Source organism: Blennius ocellaris (assembly GCF_963422515.1).
Source record: "Blennius ocellaris genome assembly, chromosome: 18".
NCBI classification, from domain to species: domain Eukaryota; kingdom Metazoa; phylum Chordata; class Actinopteri; order Blenniiformes; family Blenniidae; genus Blennius; species Blennius ocellaris.
The window spans coordinates 14,886,372-14,902,958 of record NC_137667.1 but is presented as its reverse complement, the minus strand read 5'-3'; the positions used below and the strand labels follow the sequence as shown (position 1 = coordinate 14,902,958).

The following is a 16,587-nucleotide window of genomic DNA, read 5'->3' as shown; positions in this document are numbered from 1 at the left end:
ATGGATATTTCAATGGTCCAGGAAATTGAGATAGTCAAAACTTCACAGCACATTTTGGTCTTTGTTTAATGAACTCCTTCACTGCTGACATAGGTGGAAGTGTCAAATACTGGAGTTTATTGGGTTACAGAGAGGATTACACGTCTGGAGTTCAACATGAGTGAGTTATTTAGAGAAACAACCAAGAAATAATTCATGATTGACTTGTTTATTACAGCATGAGGTGATTCCATCAATTCTCATAATAAACTTTTGATTTATTCATTCGATTGTAGCCGGGACTCATTAGATTCAGTTGTTTGGGGTTCCTGCCACCATCTCTGACTCAAATCCACATTCATTGCTTCCACGTTTGATCTTGAAATATCCTGAAATGAGAAAGTAACAGAGATTATTTCACACAAATGTGATACTGTTGTGCTCCGTACACAAAACACAGCCTATGTGGCCATGTGCCACCAAGCTCTGTCACGTAAGCCCCTCATCACACTGTACCTTTGTCACCCCAGTCACTGTTCCAGGAGTTTGCAACCAGCCAGTATGGGGTCCCCTCCTCGGTCCCCCAGCCCAGAAGCTTAACGGCATGACCGCCCAGCATCTCCCCTGTCACATGCTGGTACACACCTAGTAAAGGGACACAGGCCACAGCAACTTAATAAAGCCTGTACGCAACACAATCAAGCATGAGTTGAGGTTTATTTCGTCAAGCCAACAGCCTAAAACTATAAAGACATTTTGAAGTCATGTTTGTTTCTGATTTCATGAACTCTTTAAGATGAAACAATGTGATCTTAGTAACTGACTGACTTACCAGCTGACCAGTTCACAAAGTAAGAAAGTAGGTCAGCGCTTACTATACAGGTCAATGCTAATACAAAGAATAAGCTTGTTGCAGGTAATGGACTTACACATAATTAACCATCAATATACTGTACAATGCAAGCTTTTGTTTGCATTTTTGAAAGTGTATTAAAGAAGAATGTGTGCATACAGTTCACCGACTACAAGTCTCACCGGTCTTGTACTGAAGAAAATCTGCATAAACAGAGAAAGCTGCCTCCACGGGGCCGTTCTTGTACAGCTCAGTCATGATCTGCTGCTGGTCGGATGGGACGCTGTACGAACGCCTGCCTGAGGTGGAAATCAGGGAACAATCAGACACAAGACAAGGCATGGCAGGAAGGCTGGAAGGAGTAATCATGTTAAACCTCTCTACCAAAGTGTTTGTCCTTTGGATAAGACAGTGTGTATCCCTGGATGCACTGCCGCGCGCACTCGGGAGTCTGCTGGCTGTGGCACGGAGGACGAGTTCCATTCACATGATGTTCACAGGGAGCGATGGTGTAGGGTCGACAGCCTGCAAAACACAGACTGCTTCATCGAGACTTTCAGGGTCCAAAACCAAATAACTGTGTCACATGCAATAAACTTACCCACATTAGAGCCATATAAGCCTCCTGTCACAAGTCCTGTATTCACCCAGTAATTCCAAGCTTCTGCAGGGTAGCCGCCAAAACAACTGCAAACAGACAAACACATCATTGGCAGCACTTCACATTTATCATAATTATTCAGCTGACTCATGAGAGGCAGGTTTAAATGCCTGATTAAGGTTTCTGCAGTCTGCAGCTTTATTTATCCTATACCTGTAGCTTTTGGGAAAAGATATGTGAATTTTATTTGTACACCTGACTCATTTTTCAAAAGATTTTTTTCTCCTGGGTAAAGTGCATTAAAAAAAAAGGCAAAACCTTCTGAAACAGCTATAATAAGCTTAAACAGATAAAAAAAGAAGGCTAAGACAGCTATTAGAAAGATTAGAAAATTATAAATATCAAGCAAATTCTAATATCTCTGCAAAGCAATTTTAATCGAAGTTCAACTTCAGGTTGCTTTATTAGTACGGGTAGGCAACGCTCTGTTGCAATGAACTGTAATGAAGGACCCTGTTAAATGTGAAAAACATGTAACTGTTTGTGACCTGCATGAGCAGATCAGATGAAATTCGTGTAGACCTCTGATGTAACACTTAAACTTTATAGGTAAACGTGTAGGCACACACGACGCCGTATAACTCTGATAGTTACCCCATCCCACACGTATCACAGCAGGTGAGTACGTCCTCGGCAGAGATCTCCACAGAGATCTGACCATTTGTCCGGATGCAGATTCTGTCTGACATTGCCTCAGCTGCCCCGAAGGCCTGTGGGAAAGCAGATTAGGGAGATCTGATATTTAAAAACGTGGCATCTGTTGTTCAAATTGATATGCAAAACCATTTTGTTGTGGCCACCTCCATAGACTGATGCCATTATGACTTTTTATCGATTCTGTGCTGTTAAATGACAAAAATGAAGTCCAGACACACGCACACTCCAGTGCCAGTAGCATATCTTTCTATCTGTCTCACCCAGCAGGATCCACAGGAGCCCTGGTCTCTGATCTGTTGGATTGTGGGACAGTTTGGCCACTGCTGACGCGCATCAAAGCTGTCTGGGAGCTTTATGCCTTCAACATTATGAGTCCTAAACAAAGACGGAAGCTCATTAAAACAGCACAAATAAAATGAACCTCCAGCCTGTCAGCTGGTTTGCGCGTGTGAGGGATCGTAAACACACACACACACACACTTTTAAACTTACACCTCGGGCAGCCGGGGCCCGTTCAGTATGGTCCCACACAGTGATCTCACATAGCGGACGTCAACATTGTTGAAGTTGTGTCCGGCCTGCGGCAAAAGGGAAAGTTAGAATCTCCACAGCTTGTCAGCAATCACCATTGAATTGAAAATGTATTGAACGACTGTGTAAGTGACCTCACCGCCCAGGTGGTGTTGGCTTTGCTGATAAAGTTGATCATCTCTGACGAGAGAGGAGACGGATGACGGTGCGCCCAGGTGACATGGAGCGTCACCGCGGCACAGAGAACGACCAGAGAACGCATCCTGCAAAACTGACAATTTAACTTGTATTTAAAGTGAAAACTAATTTATATTAGAATGATCAAATCCATCATTTTAATTATAAATCTCCAGATCGCGTCATTTGGAAATAACGAAAACGCAGCAAAGCTTTTTCTTGCAACAACTGAATAAACGTCTGAAAATTGTTGCCGTTAATTACATACTTCATTCATACAGCACTTTTAAGAACAGTTGTTACACATTCCAATGAATCTGAAGTATACAGCCATCAAATTCAGAACATTCTGACATTCTACCAGTACCCTTTCTTAATCTGGTATCGCTGTCATTCAGCAAATAATGCAGATTTATGTCATTATGCTGCACTGTACTCTAGTTTATCCAGGAGCCGCCAAGACTGATGTGAACTCCGTGGAGGCCAAAGAAAGAAAAGTAATGCAATTTGTGTTTTACCTGCGCTGCTGTTTCACGAGACGTCCTTTGGTGCAAGTCTTCTGTCTCACTTGACAAAATCTCGGCTCTTTTTATGAGGCACACAAGCGCAATCACATGTCCTGTGTAATAAATGTATAATCAGTAAGCATCTCATGTGACTTTCCAAAGGTTGACCGGTAAACTTCTGAAAAAGGAAATTTGAAAACAATGTGAATTATGTATATTGTCTATAATTTTAGTGTCAGAACTGAGCACGCACTACAGCTACAAACTATACCAGTACATTATATGAACTTTAAAAATAAGCTCAGTCTGCAATCTTTCAGAACATCCAGTCTAAAATAAGAAACATGACTGAATTCATTCACCTCTTTATTTGTCCAAATATATACAAATCAAATTGTCACATTACATAGCAATGTTTGTAGATCTCCTTTGGTTCTGTACAAGGTAACCCTGCGCTGGCCTTTCTACTCACCAAAGCTGCATTAAGGACACTTTGCTAGCAGTATATATCACAATGCATCTGAAATCCCATTTTCTATCTTTTTTTTTTATCCCATTTAACAGTCTGTGTGAAAAAGCTACCTTGATATTGCACAGTTATTTTCCTCAACATTTAAAAGACAATGCATTGAAAATAAAGCTTGCCTAAGATTGAAAGCAAAAACATGAAGGGTGGAATACAAATGTTTTAGAATCAACTACACATAAATTAGAATGAGGTTTCTGTGGTTGTGCTCCCCAAATTTCCTAAATGGGGCAATGCTGTGTTCTGCCACACTTTAAACAGTTCAGAAGTGTGTTGTGTTTGTCTTCAAATATTCAAAAAGAAAACTATTTCAAACAGTGGCTCTAAGGATTAAGGGGAAAAAAAAAACCCCTGACAAATATCAAATTGCAAAAAAAAACAAACCAAAACAACCTGGATTATTTCAGTGTGCCTGGTTATGCTGGTGAATATAACCACAAAATACTTTGTGTAAACAATTTAGCAGACACAGGATGGACTATGGGAAAATAATCCTACATCTTAAAGACACTGCTGCAGAACCCCACCATCATCTAGATGAGTTCATGGTCGTGTAGCAGCGGCAATAAAATGGCAAAGTGGGGAAGAAGTGCTTCAGAAAGTTCATGGTCAGTCCTTATGGGGGGGGGGGCTTCTTTAGATTCCAGGCTTGTGGATGGATGAGTAAACTGGTTCACTGTCCATGCACGTCACCGGTGCCCTGCGCCTGTGCTGCAGTCGTGCTGAGGTACTGCCAGCTGAGAGCTGCGAGCAGCATGGCGGCGGACAGGTACATGGGAGACAGGTGCGTCTTTGAGGGGAGGGCCGACGGCGACACGGCGGACTTCTCTCTGATCACAGCCAGGATGTGCAGGGTCTTGTCCCGTGACGGGTCGGTGATGGAAACCTTCTGTAAAATCTGCAGAGGGGAGGGTGAAAACAATGGCGAGTCATTAAGGTGGCAGCGGCGGCGGGAACCACACAGAGAGAGAGAGAGAGAGAGGGAGAGAGCGCGAGGCGGAAAACACGCCCACCTCCTGGCTGTACTGAGCGATGAGGGTCTGCACAGCGCTCATGTTGGTGGCTTCCATCATCAGGGTGACGGCCTGGCCCTTCCTGATCTTCACCACACCCTGAAACACCATGGGGTTGTTGTAGCACGATGATAGTGTCGCTATCGCCATCACCTGGCCAAAAGAGGAATGACATCAGATCAGGTGGGATCTTTGGAAGTGTGTGTATTAAACCATCATTGGTTCAAGTTTGGTCTCAATTGGTGCCACATCCTGGCTAAATAGAGAAACACAGGGAGATGTTAATGCAGACTAGTAGAATGATGGCAAAACAACATTTAACCAATGACCAATTCAAAACTGTATATTTTTTTAGTTCATATTGAACACACATTTGATTTAAAATCTTGGTGCAAAATATTATTTTAATATATAATATAATTGTTGGCCAGACGAAACCCTTTTCTGTGCCTGGATGTTTGATGATTATATAAATTCATCCCATCACTTTTTCCACTTTAATGTCATATTTCTTTCTCCTGTAGACCTTGGTGTGAAGCACCCATAATTTCGTTGTACAATGAAGCCGATCCTACTTGCGTTTATATTCATGTTTCAAGCCAAAACAAAAACATTTACAATGGGCTGTCCCAACAACTTGATAAGACTCATTTATTTTGTTGAAGGTGTTTAATGTTTGAGTGTTCAGGTTTTGGCACCGGAGCATCCCACTTTTCAATATCATCAATATTTCCTGCTGTTGACTCTGAATTGTCTGTAGGATCAAACATTGTCGGAGGGAAATTTATAGATTTGGACTCAAATGACTATCAACTGTTAAAGAGTGACAGTTGCACATCTGCTGCCAAGTTCTGTCTCGACCACAACTTTTAACCAATGCGTCAGACTAGTATTAAATAATATATCCCATATAAATCATACTAAATCATGTCATTTGTGGGGTGATCACAGAAACAGGGTTCACCTGTGGAATGGCACAGAAATTGAAGACGCTCTGGTTGCGCAGGCGGGCCAGGTAGGCGATAACGTCCGGGACGTGTCGCAGGGCATCTGTGACCAGCAGGTTGAGGCAGGACAGAGCCGAATCCAGCTTTTCAGGGTCGGCCAAATCCTCCAGACGACCCGCAAACTGACTCCAAGCCTGCAAAGCCAACGTGACATCTCATGTAGTGCAATTCTTTTTTTCTTTCATCACAGCAGAATAATACACTACATGCAGAACAAAGGTCTTTCAATTGTTTTTTTTATGCCGAGTGCTGTAATCATCTTCAACACAATCTGCAATGGCTTATACATTTTTGTTTTTTTGTGGTTTTTTTACACTCGACATTCACACAATTAGCTTCAGGGTTGTTTTCTAATGACTTCATATTCATAATGCCAACGTCTCATCAAATTGTCCTTAAGGTGATGTACTGCTCGTTTTCTGGAGACTGTCAAGAACAATGGAGTACAATGAAGTCAGTCATGTGCAGGAAACTTTGACATGATGCATTTTCCGGCTGGAAATAGCTGGACCTGGTTGGCAATACTCAAGTAGACCCATTTTTTCCTCCCACAATCTTCTATTTAGATCCGACAGGACAGGAGAGACAAGATTCAACTTGTTGTGTGGTCAGAGACACTTCTGAAGCGATCAATCAGCAAAAAGTTTGACTTCCCATTGAAGCCGTTCAGTTTCGATGTATCAATGAGAATATTGGCATTGGGGGAAATTTTAAAAACATCTTGTGTATTGGCGTGATCTTCACAATCCAGTTCGTTGTGTAATCCATTAAGAACAGTGAAATGCAAACTGACAAAACGCTTCGTACCTCTTGAGGCCAGAAGGCACGTCCCCCTTGCATGTCTTCTAAATAATCTCGAATGATGTTGGTCTTCTGGAGGAACAGACCCATAGAGTTTGCCAGCTCAGTGTCCCGGCCCACCTCCGGATCCTCCAGCTGGGACGCAGAGAAGAGCTGAGACAGCCCGATGCCGACCAGACCGGCGACGTAGTGGCAATACTGCAAGGAATGGAAAGAGAAAACATTCAGTTCTAATCATATCGCTAAATATACGTCCATACAATACAGTCAGGAAACGTGCCTAATCTACTGGTTCAGAGTTTTTCACAACGCTTGCAAAGATGTGACAAAAATCACGATTGTGAGTTTTTATTGACATGCATAAAGCAAAAGATGAAGATATCACATAACAATGAAAGTCACGTTTGCGCGAGTCGATTGTGAGCAGTGTATTTACCAGGTCCCACTCCTTCATGGATCCCACTTTCTTCTCCAGGAACTCCGCCATCCCCACTCCCATTCTGTGGCAAATATCGGAGATGACGTCTCTGTATTCCTGAGCAAGGTTTCTGAATTCAAGGGATATCTGGAAGTCAAAAAGATGCATAAAGGCCATGGCCAGTGATTAGCACAGCCTTAATGTTACGGACATGATTTTCATTTTGCAACCCAAATGGAAAATCCTCATGTCATCCTCCTCTTGTTCCGTCTACATGCAAACAAGCGCGAACACTGACCGTCGGGAAATCCTCCAGGACCTGACGATCTTTCTCCTGGCTCTCGGTGAAGCACCACTCATCCTGGTACAGGTATGTGTGGAAGTCATTCAGCATGGGCACCTTCTTGTCCAGCGGGATGCTCATGTCATCCTCCACTGTGTCCAGGGCACGGAGCACCAGGTAGAAAATACAAACTGCATGTCTGGATGATCAGGACAACACGATTGGAGATCAGACCAATGCAGGATCTGTGTCACAGGTTAGTCTACATATGAAGGGTTCTCACTGGTGAACATACTGACTGAAGACACAACCATAATAAAAGGTGCACTTTTACAAACAGCTGTCCTTTCTGACCCAAATAGTGTGGTAAAAAAAGCTGTGGGAGCTGTGGACATACAAGAGGTTTCTTTTAGATTTCGGCAGTGGGTCACCACATGTTAACTTTTTGCGATGGTTTCATCTGCGTTTTCACTTTGAAATGAGTGGAAAACTATCAATATCAGTGCTCAGAAGAGCTTTCTAGAGTTACGAATTTATTTATATTATGCATGCATTATATATTTCTCCAATAACCCAATATTTAGATTCATTTACAGAATGGGCAAATATACGATTTAATTCTCAAGACTGTAAAGACATGTTAGTACCCTTCAATTTTTTTCATCCATACAGAAAAGGCATACTTTGAAAAAAACAAATTAAAAACCTGTCAAATTAAACTTAGTTTCATTTAATCATCTTAATGCCAAGCCAACTTGTCTTTTATTGAAATGAAAGTATGGTTACTTAAATTGGTGTGTTTTAGGAACAGCTGTGCTAAATCATATCTTGGGGCTGCTCAATTAATCAAATTTTAATCATGATTACGATTTTGGCTTCAGATGATCTCAAAGTTCATATAATCGAGGAAAAACGATTATGTGGTGTTTTGGTTGCGATATGCGCATTTGCCTGCAGGATCTCCACTCAGGCATTTCCGGTGCGCTCTACTGTTGGACAGGAAATTACGACACATTTAACGCGCGGTGCCGGTGTGAGCAATTTAGCGGTAAGATGATACTTTTAAATTTCCCGAAAGTTATGAATGCATGGTTTCTTGCGTGTGTTGGCAGTTGATATACCTGCTGTAAACTAAAATTGACAACAACAGCATGTTACAGTGATTTAGGTTCCGTGTCCCGAGTAATGCTAACGGGGGCTACTAGCATTACTTAGCTTAGCTGTCTCATAGGACGGCAAATGATTAATATATAATGTAAAGGAATATGATTCATTACTGTAGTTTTATTACTTGTTTTAAAAAGATTGAGTGCAGTACAACAGTTTATTTTTTACTACTACATTACAAGATATTTTTATATATTTAACAGGATTTTTTTTTTTTAAACATGTTCAATAAATGCTGCTTCAAATTCAAAGACATAAAAATAAATCGTGATTTCAATATTGCCCAAAATAATCGTGATAATCGAGCAGCCCCATCATATCTGCACATTTCAAAGAGGGTTCACAGCAGGGGACTGCAACTTTAATGTCCAAAAGAGTTGTTTTTGTGACTTTCCACCAAATCGAAATAAACTAAAACTGGATAATACACCTTACCTTTAAAATGAGGCCAACACAGTTTCATATACAATTTTGATATACGAATATAAACCATGTTGTATGTTCCATAAATGAAGTTTCGATTACAGTTTAGAATGGTAAACATTTCTTTTAGTACCCGATTTTATTTCATCCTTCTCTTTCAGCATTCCTTGAGACAGTTTAGCTATTTTAGCTCCTTTTTAGCCAGTTGTGCTTTTTGTCCAACCATTTATACATTTTTTTTCTCCTTTAAAAATCCTAGTCATTTCAGAGTTGTTTTTTTTAATTTTATTTAAAGCCATTTCAGAAGGTCCCCCCCTCCATGCCGCTTGAGTTGAGTTTAAATCCTAAATAAGGGAGTGACAAAATAATAATACACACAATAACACTCCACAATAGGTGGGAGTGCAATGTGGGCTAAGTGAGGTCACATGGTTGGTGCACAATTCTGTTAAATGAAGCATCCAGAGACATGTGGTCTTTGTAAAACTGCACAGAAGCTTGTTGGTGTCCCACCACACTACGGTTTCCCCTAAAATAGTGAAACAACCACCCCAAAGTCCATTCGTGATCTTGCACAAGTTGTTTCTAGTAGAGGAGAGAAGTTCCAGCCCTGCCGACACACCCCTGCTCACCTCAGCTCCCCGTCCAGCGCCTGGATGACTGCTGCGAAGCTGCGGCTGGTCTGGTTCAGGTACACGTAGCAGGTCCGCAGGCTCTCGCTCATGGACGCCTGGCAGGAGACGCACAAGAAGGACGTGGGTCGGTAGAAGCCCGCTGGTCTGAGAGCGCTGGAGGGGCGGGCGGCCTCCTGCAGGGCCCGCTCCCCGAGCCTCCAGCTCTGCAGGAGGGAGCAGCGGGGAGCGGAGCCGCAGCGAGCCACCGAGAGCGAGCGCTTGAACACAGACAGGGACGCCGGACACTTGCAGCAAGCTCCGGCCATGCGAAACACCCGGTCACCACGAGCTCTTGAATAACGCTAGTCGAATGCGACGCCGCGCCCGGTGGGGGAAGTTTGCGACGCGGAGTCCATACAGAGGTCGCGCGAGGTGAGAGACTTCTTGGAGGTCGTTGCCGGGAGTGAAAACGGAGCGCTCCTCGGATCTGTAAGCGGCGTAATCCCTGCACGTGTGCGAGCGAGGGCCGCGCACACCTTTTATAGATTTGCTGATGAGCTCGCGCACCCGACGTCCAACCTCTAACCCCCCCCCCCACCCCACCCAAAAAACAACGCCAGCTGCAGGCTTCCTAATCAGTTTCCACCGCGCGAAAGTTTCTTTCACTGCCAATGTGTTTAATCTCGCTCGAGACGAAGAACGAGTGAATCGCTCCACCGAGGAGGAGCCGTGAGCAAAATATAGAAAAACAAAACGCACACGTGGTTGTGTAACGCAGTTGGCTCCTTATCATATTTACACAGCACCTGCAAAACTCAATTTGGCCTATTGAGAGTTTGCTTCGTGCACGCAGCAGAAAAACCTGAAAAATAAACTTCTTATGCGCGTGAAACAAAGTAGGAAGTAAATGCATGAAGAAGGAAAAAAACAAAGTCCCGAGTTTGAGGGAGAATGCTGACACCTGCTGGCAGACTGCAGGAAAGACAACAGGCCGCTTCATTTTTTTCATTACAGCAGCATCTTCGATAGTTATAAAAAAAAAAAGAAGAAGAATCATGAATTGTTTTGTATTAAACATTAAACAATTGTTGTATTATTTATATTCATGCTATGGGGACAACTTGTATCAGATTATGTATAAGGATTTGATTGACTAATTTAACAACTAACCAAATTACTGTAAAGTAGGTGAATTGAATCAAAAGATCACATTTTAACTCAATAGCATCAATTGACCTTGTTCACTTCTCACCAAATGTTGCCTGTGTCTACTATTCAGGCTTCATCTGCTTCATCCAAATAAGGGCTGTACTGGATAAACTAATCACTACACACATTAAAGTATTATCTAAAGTTTGTTTAGAGAGAGCGTGATCCTGCTCTGGGAAGATCTCCTCTCCAACAATATCTTCAGCAATAAGCACTTTATTAATTCACACTATAAATCCACACAACTTAAAATGAATTCAACCTGATGACACCAAAATCCTAACTTGTTAAAATTGTAATATATCAGTCATAATCTGAAAGTGTCACCTCTTGCTTTAAATATCCATATACTTATCTTTATTATTGTGCAGGTTCAATAACGTTGTAATGCTGAGGTTATGAAGCATTACATATACAGTGCATAGATGCAGATACAGCTCTATGTGATAATTAAGTTTCCAATGCATAAAGAGTGATTATGAATAAATTCCTGAGGGAAATATGCTGTATCGGTCCTTTAATGATGCTTCCTGTCAAAACAGGAGGCTCGCAGGCCACCCCAGCCTGTGCAGTTTCTGTGTCTGCAGGTCACATTGGTGTTAAAACAGGAGGATTAACCCTCAAACATGCGCACGTCCCTCCAAGCTCATTATGTAACGCAAATCCCAAGTCAATGGTCATCTCTGCTAGTGTGTGTGTGTGTGAGAGAGAGCCAACACACAGCATAGATCTAATTTGTCCAAGTCCAATTAGCCGACTCTTGAGTTTCCACGGTGCAAAGCTGCGCATCATACGAGCCACTTCGCTGTATTTCAGATCGTGTACAGGAAGCGCGTGCAGATATCGGCAGGCCCGTGCGGTTGTTTGCGTGCGGTGATGCGGGAGATGGAACATCATGTGCTTATATGCCCCCAGAGGCAGATGCATCCCGTCTGTCTGCGGCCACACTCCCGGATATGCGTGTTAAATTCACTTTATTCCCACTGTCGGAAGAGACATTTTACTTACATAATCCAACTTCGGCATGACGGCTCTGCATCCCCCCATCTTGAACCTAAAGAGGTTCAGTATCTCCTCCGGGTGGCCCAGCGACTTCAGGATGTCCATGCTGCTTCAGCCGACCAGTTGCTGTTTTCACGAACTGACGCAAAGACCGGACAAGATGCTCCCCATCGACACTGTGCGTCCCCGAGACGCGGCGGCAGCAACGACAGCGTGAAGCTCGTCAGATCGACTGACGCTCCTGATTGGCCAGCTCCTCATGGGCTTAGTCCGCAGCGGCCAATCAGCGCTCAGAGCGTCTGGTGCGATGCCCCGCCTCGGCCTCTGATTGGTCCCACTGTTATCCGAAAGGGAAACCCGACCTGTTCATTGAAATTGATTTATAATAATCCCTGTTACCTGTTTCGTCTGCTCATCAGACTGTATCCACACCCTCATCACTTGTCATCTGACACAAATTAGGTTAAATAGTCAGGATATGTTTCAAAGAAATGTATTACTTTACTTCAAATGCATCCATTCATAAATTCATTGATCAACACATTTTGTTGTAATATTTCTGTTTCATGAACAAAACATTAAAATTGCATTAAAATGTGATCATTATCGACTTTTATTTGTCTTAATTCCCCCCATTGAGAGTCACTGGAGCAAACCAGTATACATTCATGTACATAAAGCAAGATTGTTGTCATGTGGTTTTCTAAATGCACTGTATTTAAATGAAGTTAAGGTAGGCTGCAATTCAATAAATAGATAAATGTGAATATACAGTATAAGATTAAATGTACACATATACTGTACTATACAGAAGAAAATACACGTCATACAGTGGTTGCGCGTGTGTACAACTACAAGTGCATAATACTTGGCATAAAAGTGCATACAACTTTGAGAAATGTATTGAGCCCCCCCCCCCCACCACCACCACCACCACCACCACCACCACCACCACCTGCACATTGAGTCATGCAAGAAGTACAGCAACTGAGATGAAGCACATGCAACCAAGTGAAAATATATCACTGAGCGTGACATGAACAATGGGTGTGTGGAGTTCAGGTGTACCACTGATTAATCATACTGAGAAACTTGAAACTGAAGTAGCTGGACGCAGCCACTTTTAATGCCATTGTTCATTCTTGAAGCTTATGATTCCTTACAAGAGCTATACCTTTACGCATGTGTCATAATAGCCATACATCTTATGAGATGACACATGCTGGCAGAGAAAGGTTTTAGTGCAACAGCAGCAGTGTGTCACATTTGATGTGACACAGTGAATACCAAAGAACCAAACACGCTCATACAGGTGTTTTATAAAACTTGACTCGTTAGGCCTCTGCTGGAGCTCCATTTGGCTGAGGATGCCCAGATTTATGCAGTGTTATAAACCTTTATAGACTGATAAGAATAGAGAAATTATGCAGCTTTATTAAATGCGAGTAACTATAATCAAGGAGCCATCAATCAAACTGAGAAACAACACAATGCTTCTCTGTGTGCCAGAGATATTTAAACAGACTCTATGCTGCACCTGTCGGAGGGAGGAGGGATTACAATACTTAACATAGGATATGTAATCCAGAGATTCATTTGTATTAGATGTGTAATGGGAAACAAAACCTTGTGACAAACATGGAGAAAAACAAGAAACTTTTTTTTTTTAACTGGTGTATTTGTGTTCAAAATTACACAACACAGAGAAAACCTTCCAAGCTGGGAGTTCCTAACTTCTTTCTTGCCCTTCATTTTTACCACTGTAAACCTCAGCGAATTACAAAAAAAAAAACCACAGTTACGGAAATCTCATAATGAACTATGTGAACTACAGTTTATTTATTGTAGTCTGTTATGATGAGTTCCTTTTCTCTGAGGATTAATTCTTTAAAGGTGGTTTGGGGTTTTGGTGGATTTCATCGCAAAAAGATGCATTTTGCTCTAATTTTGTCCATTGTGTGTATGAATCCACATTTTACAGTTTGTAACTCTTGACACACTCTTATATTATATATTTTTTTATTTCAGCAATTCACATGTATCTAGCCTGATTTGCAGACACTTTTAAATTGTGAACTTGCGTCTATTGTTTATACCGAGATAAATTATTACACTTGAAATATAAACACTTAGGGTCAGTTTCATGAATTAAAAGCCAACACTGTACCCTTGATGGTCGATGAGTCCTGGTCTATAAATGAGGCTGGCGGCTCCTCAAGGTCCAGTCCGCACCAATCCTATCAGTGAGATAGAAATGACTGGATCAGGGAAGAGGCTTCTCTCGCTCTCTCTCTCTCTCTCTCTCTCTCTCTCTCTCTCTCTCTCTCTCTCTCTCTCTCTCTCTCTCTCTCTCTCTCTCTCTCTGTCTCTCTCTCGACTGGAGATGAACACAGTCAAAAGACTGAAAGGGGCCCTACTGCCACACCTACCATACTAGAGCAACTCGTGTTACATATTTAGAATTTTTGTTTCAGTAATGTGAATATTGATAATGCTTCACTTTCACCACCACAAGAAGCTAAGGTAAAGATGACTACTAAGGCTCAGTGTTGTGTTGCTTTGGTGCATACATATACCTTTCCAAAAAAAAAAGTGTATAAGAAAAGCCTGTGAACTTGGACATCGGAGTCAATCAGGTTGTTTTTTTTCTTGTAAGGCCCACAGCGTTGAACTGCATCCAATATTTGGCATTGCTCATAAATCCCATTGACACTTGCAAGCCACTGGCATCTCCTTTAATCAGTCCTCAATCATATCATCCTTAACCCCTAAGTTGCACATTGTTTTTTATTGTTTGATTAAAGTGTATGACCAGTATTATCAGGGGACGGAAGGCCTTGACCCGACCTCTCCATATACAGTCACTGTGCATGTTAGGAAAATTGTACATGGCCGTGAGCATCGTGGATGGAGGGGTTCAGTGCTGACAGTAACTATATCACATTGGCACTTCTGACTTTGTAAACCACCAGGAGGAACTGGCAGCTGTAAGGAGACAGACTGGACTTCCCCATGTGAGTAAAATGAGTTTAAGGAAGTATTCTTTTTAGAAAATGAAAATCATTGACACCACAATTGAAGAGGATATGAAGCCCTAAAACAACTTGATTTGTCTGCTTTAATCCAGGTTTGGCCGGAAACGACCACCGTCGGCTGGATTAGAGTCTCCGCTCTACAAAAGGAAATGCTTGACCAGTCTGGACACCGCATGGGACGGATACCAGACACACACATGGCATCGAGCTGCACAACATGCAGCCGGACAGTAAGTAGACGAAAGCAGAATCATTTCACACACTCATCTGGCAACATGAACTTTTACCGTCCAGTGTCTGTGTCCTTGACTGAGGACAATGATTTCTCACTATTTTCCGTCAAGGAGCCACATAAAGTCCAATTTGATCTCGGATGGTCCAGACCAATAAAACGACTGCATGATAATCTATAGAGAATCTGTTAATAACCACACATGCAAATGTTTTTCAAAGTACATGAAATGTACATAAATGTCGTTTTTACAAACCAAAATGAAGTGAAATTCACAATTACAAAGTTAATTCATATATTGACAATATTTAACAATGTCTTCTTGTGCAAGATACACTGAAAAGTCATTCTGGAGTTTATGGACCTCATTTTTTGTGGATCATTCTTTTCTTTTTCTTTTTTTTAAATCAATTTTTGCATGAAGGAAGCTACAATTGTGATCAATACACCAGAACATATTCAAACATTTCTTTCTTCTTTTTTTTAATTTATTGTAATTAGGATAGTTTGTTTTGGCCAGTCGTTACGCAATAAGTAATTATTAACAATGTGAATAGTAATTGAAGTAGGAGTGACGTCATTTACATCAATCTGTTTTCTATATTGATTTATCCAGTTCACAATTGCCGGGGGCTGGAACCAATTACAGCTGATAAGTGAACTGCGGTTATACAGTGTGGCCAGTTCATCACAGACAAGCAGAAAACTCCACACACTCACATTTATATCTATTGTCAAGTCAAACATGTGACCTCCACATATAAAGAACTGAAACTCGGGTGTGTTCTTGATAAAAGACCAGAGTGTTTAAGCACTACACTGCTGTGTTTCTGGTTTTGGCCTCATTTCCTTCCAACATTATAACCACGAGTTGTTGTTTGTCTTTCTATCTCGATTTAGAACAAGATTTTTTTGTTTTTCTTTTTGCACCATAGGAACATCTGTAAACCCCAAGCCCTCGAGCTTGGAGAGACCGGTGACCTCTTGGAGCAGCTATCCCCCTGGGCCGACAAACGTAACTCGGTGAAGAAAGTTTTACATCACCTCAAGTCAAAACAAGCCGCCGGGGATTTTCCCCTCGACGACACGGTGAACCGGAAATTCGCGGAGTTTCACCGCAACGTCACCGACGAGTGTGGCGCCGAGGACAAGCAACACTCGTGGGCCGTCCTGGAGCAAAAGGAGGCGGTCATCATTTACGGACCCTATTACCCGGAGTACAACAACGGCGGGCACAGCGAGGACGTCGTCATCGAACAGACGCAGGAGCTCCTGGAGTCGGAAGGGGACCCCGAAGACTGGGAGGTCTACATCTTCACCGTGAACAGCCCTTGCTTGGCAAGGAAGACCAATCCGTGCATGCTGAAGCTGGCCCGTAAGGCTCGGGAGTGGTGGTGTTCGTACGGCGTGAAGACTCACATTGGCTTTGCGAGATGCTGGGGCTTCAAGGGGCCCAAAGAGAATGTCTTCAAAGACGTCAGCTACAGACAAGT

General features: G+C 42.3%; 2 protein-coding genes across 3 annotated transcripts; both read right to left on the bottom strand.

The window, feature by feature from the left end:
- Positions 1 to 291: 291 nt before the first annotated feature.
- ctsbb (cathepsin Bb) lies at positions 292 to 2,943 on the bottom strand (the record flags this gene model as incomplete). The annotated part of the gene is made up of 9 exons (XM_080514051.1): positions 292 to 368; positions 496 to 624; positions 1,015 to 1,131; positions 1,217 to 1,357; positions 1,434 to 1,519; positions 2,088 to 2,203; positions 2,411 to 2,525; positions 2,643 to 2,728; positions 2,821 to 2,943. The coding sequence occupies 9 exons, from the start codon at positions 2,941 to 2,943 to the stop codon at positions 292 to 294; spliced, it is 990 nt and encodes a 329-aa protein (XP_080370177.1).
- A 770-nt stretch (positions 2,944 to 3,713) lies between these two features.
- fdft1 (farnesyl-diphosphate farnesyltransferase 1) lies at positions 3,714 to 11,947 on the bottom strand. Of its 2 annotated transcripts, XM_080514325.1 has the most exons (8): positions 11,834 to 11,947; positions 9,635 to 9,732; positions 7,428 to 7,611; positions 7,148 to 7,276; positions 6,718 to 6,909; positions 5,868 to 6,044; positions 4,904 to 5,056; positions 3,714 to 4,788 (listed from the first exon to the last, which is right to left on the bottom strand). In XM_080514325.1, exons 1-8 carry the CDS (start codon positions 11,930 to 11,932, stop codon positions 4,564 to 4,566), a joined length of 1,257 nt encoding a protein of 418 aa, XP_080370451.1. In that variant the 5' UTR covers positions 11,933 to 11,947; the 3' UTR covers positions 3,714 to 4,563. The 2 variants fall into 2 exon arrangements, with proteins under 2 accessions (XP_080370451.1, XP_080370450.1); XM_080514324.1 differs by lacking the exon at positions 11,834 to 11,947 and having other exon boundaries at positions 9,635 to 10,141.
- Positions 11,948 to 16,587: the final 4,640 nt, after the last annotated feature.

Bases quoted from the DNA above. Each gene is read 5' to 3' on its own strand.
- fdft1 (XM_080514324.1), bottom strand. From the start codon at position 9,942: ATGGCCGGAGCTTGCTGCAAGTGTCCGGCGTCCCTGTCTGTGTTCAAG. The intron at 7,612-9,634 runs GTGAGCAGGGGT...CTGATCATCCAG, and splicing joins GCGCTGGACGGGGAGCTGAG to ACATGCAGTTTGTATTTTCT. The intron at 6,045-6,717 runs GTACGAAGCGTT...TTGGCTTTGCAG, and splicing joins GTGCCTTCTGGCCTCAAGAG to GCTTGGAGTCAGTTTGCGGG.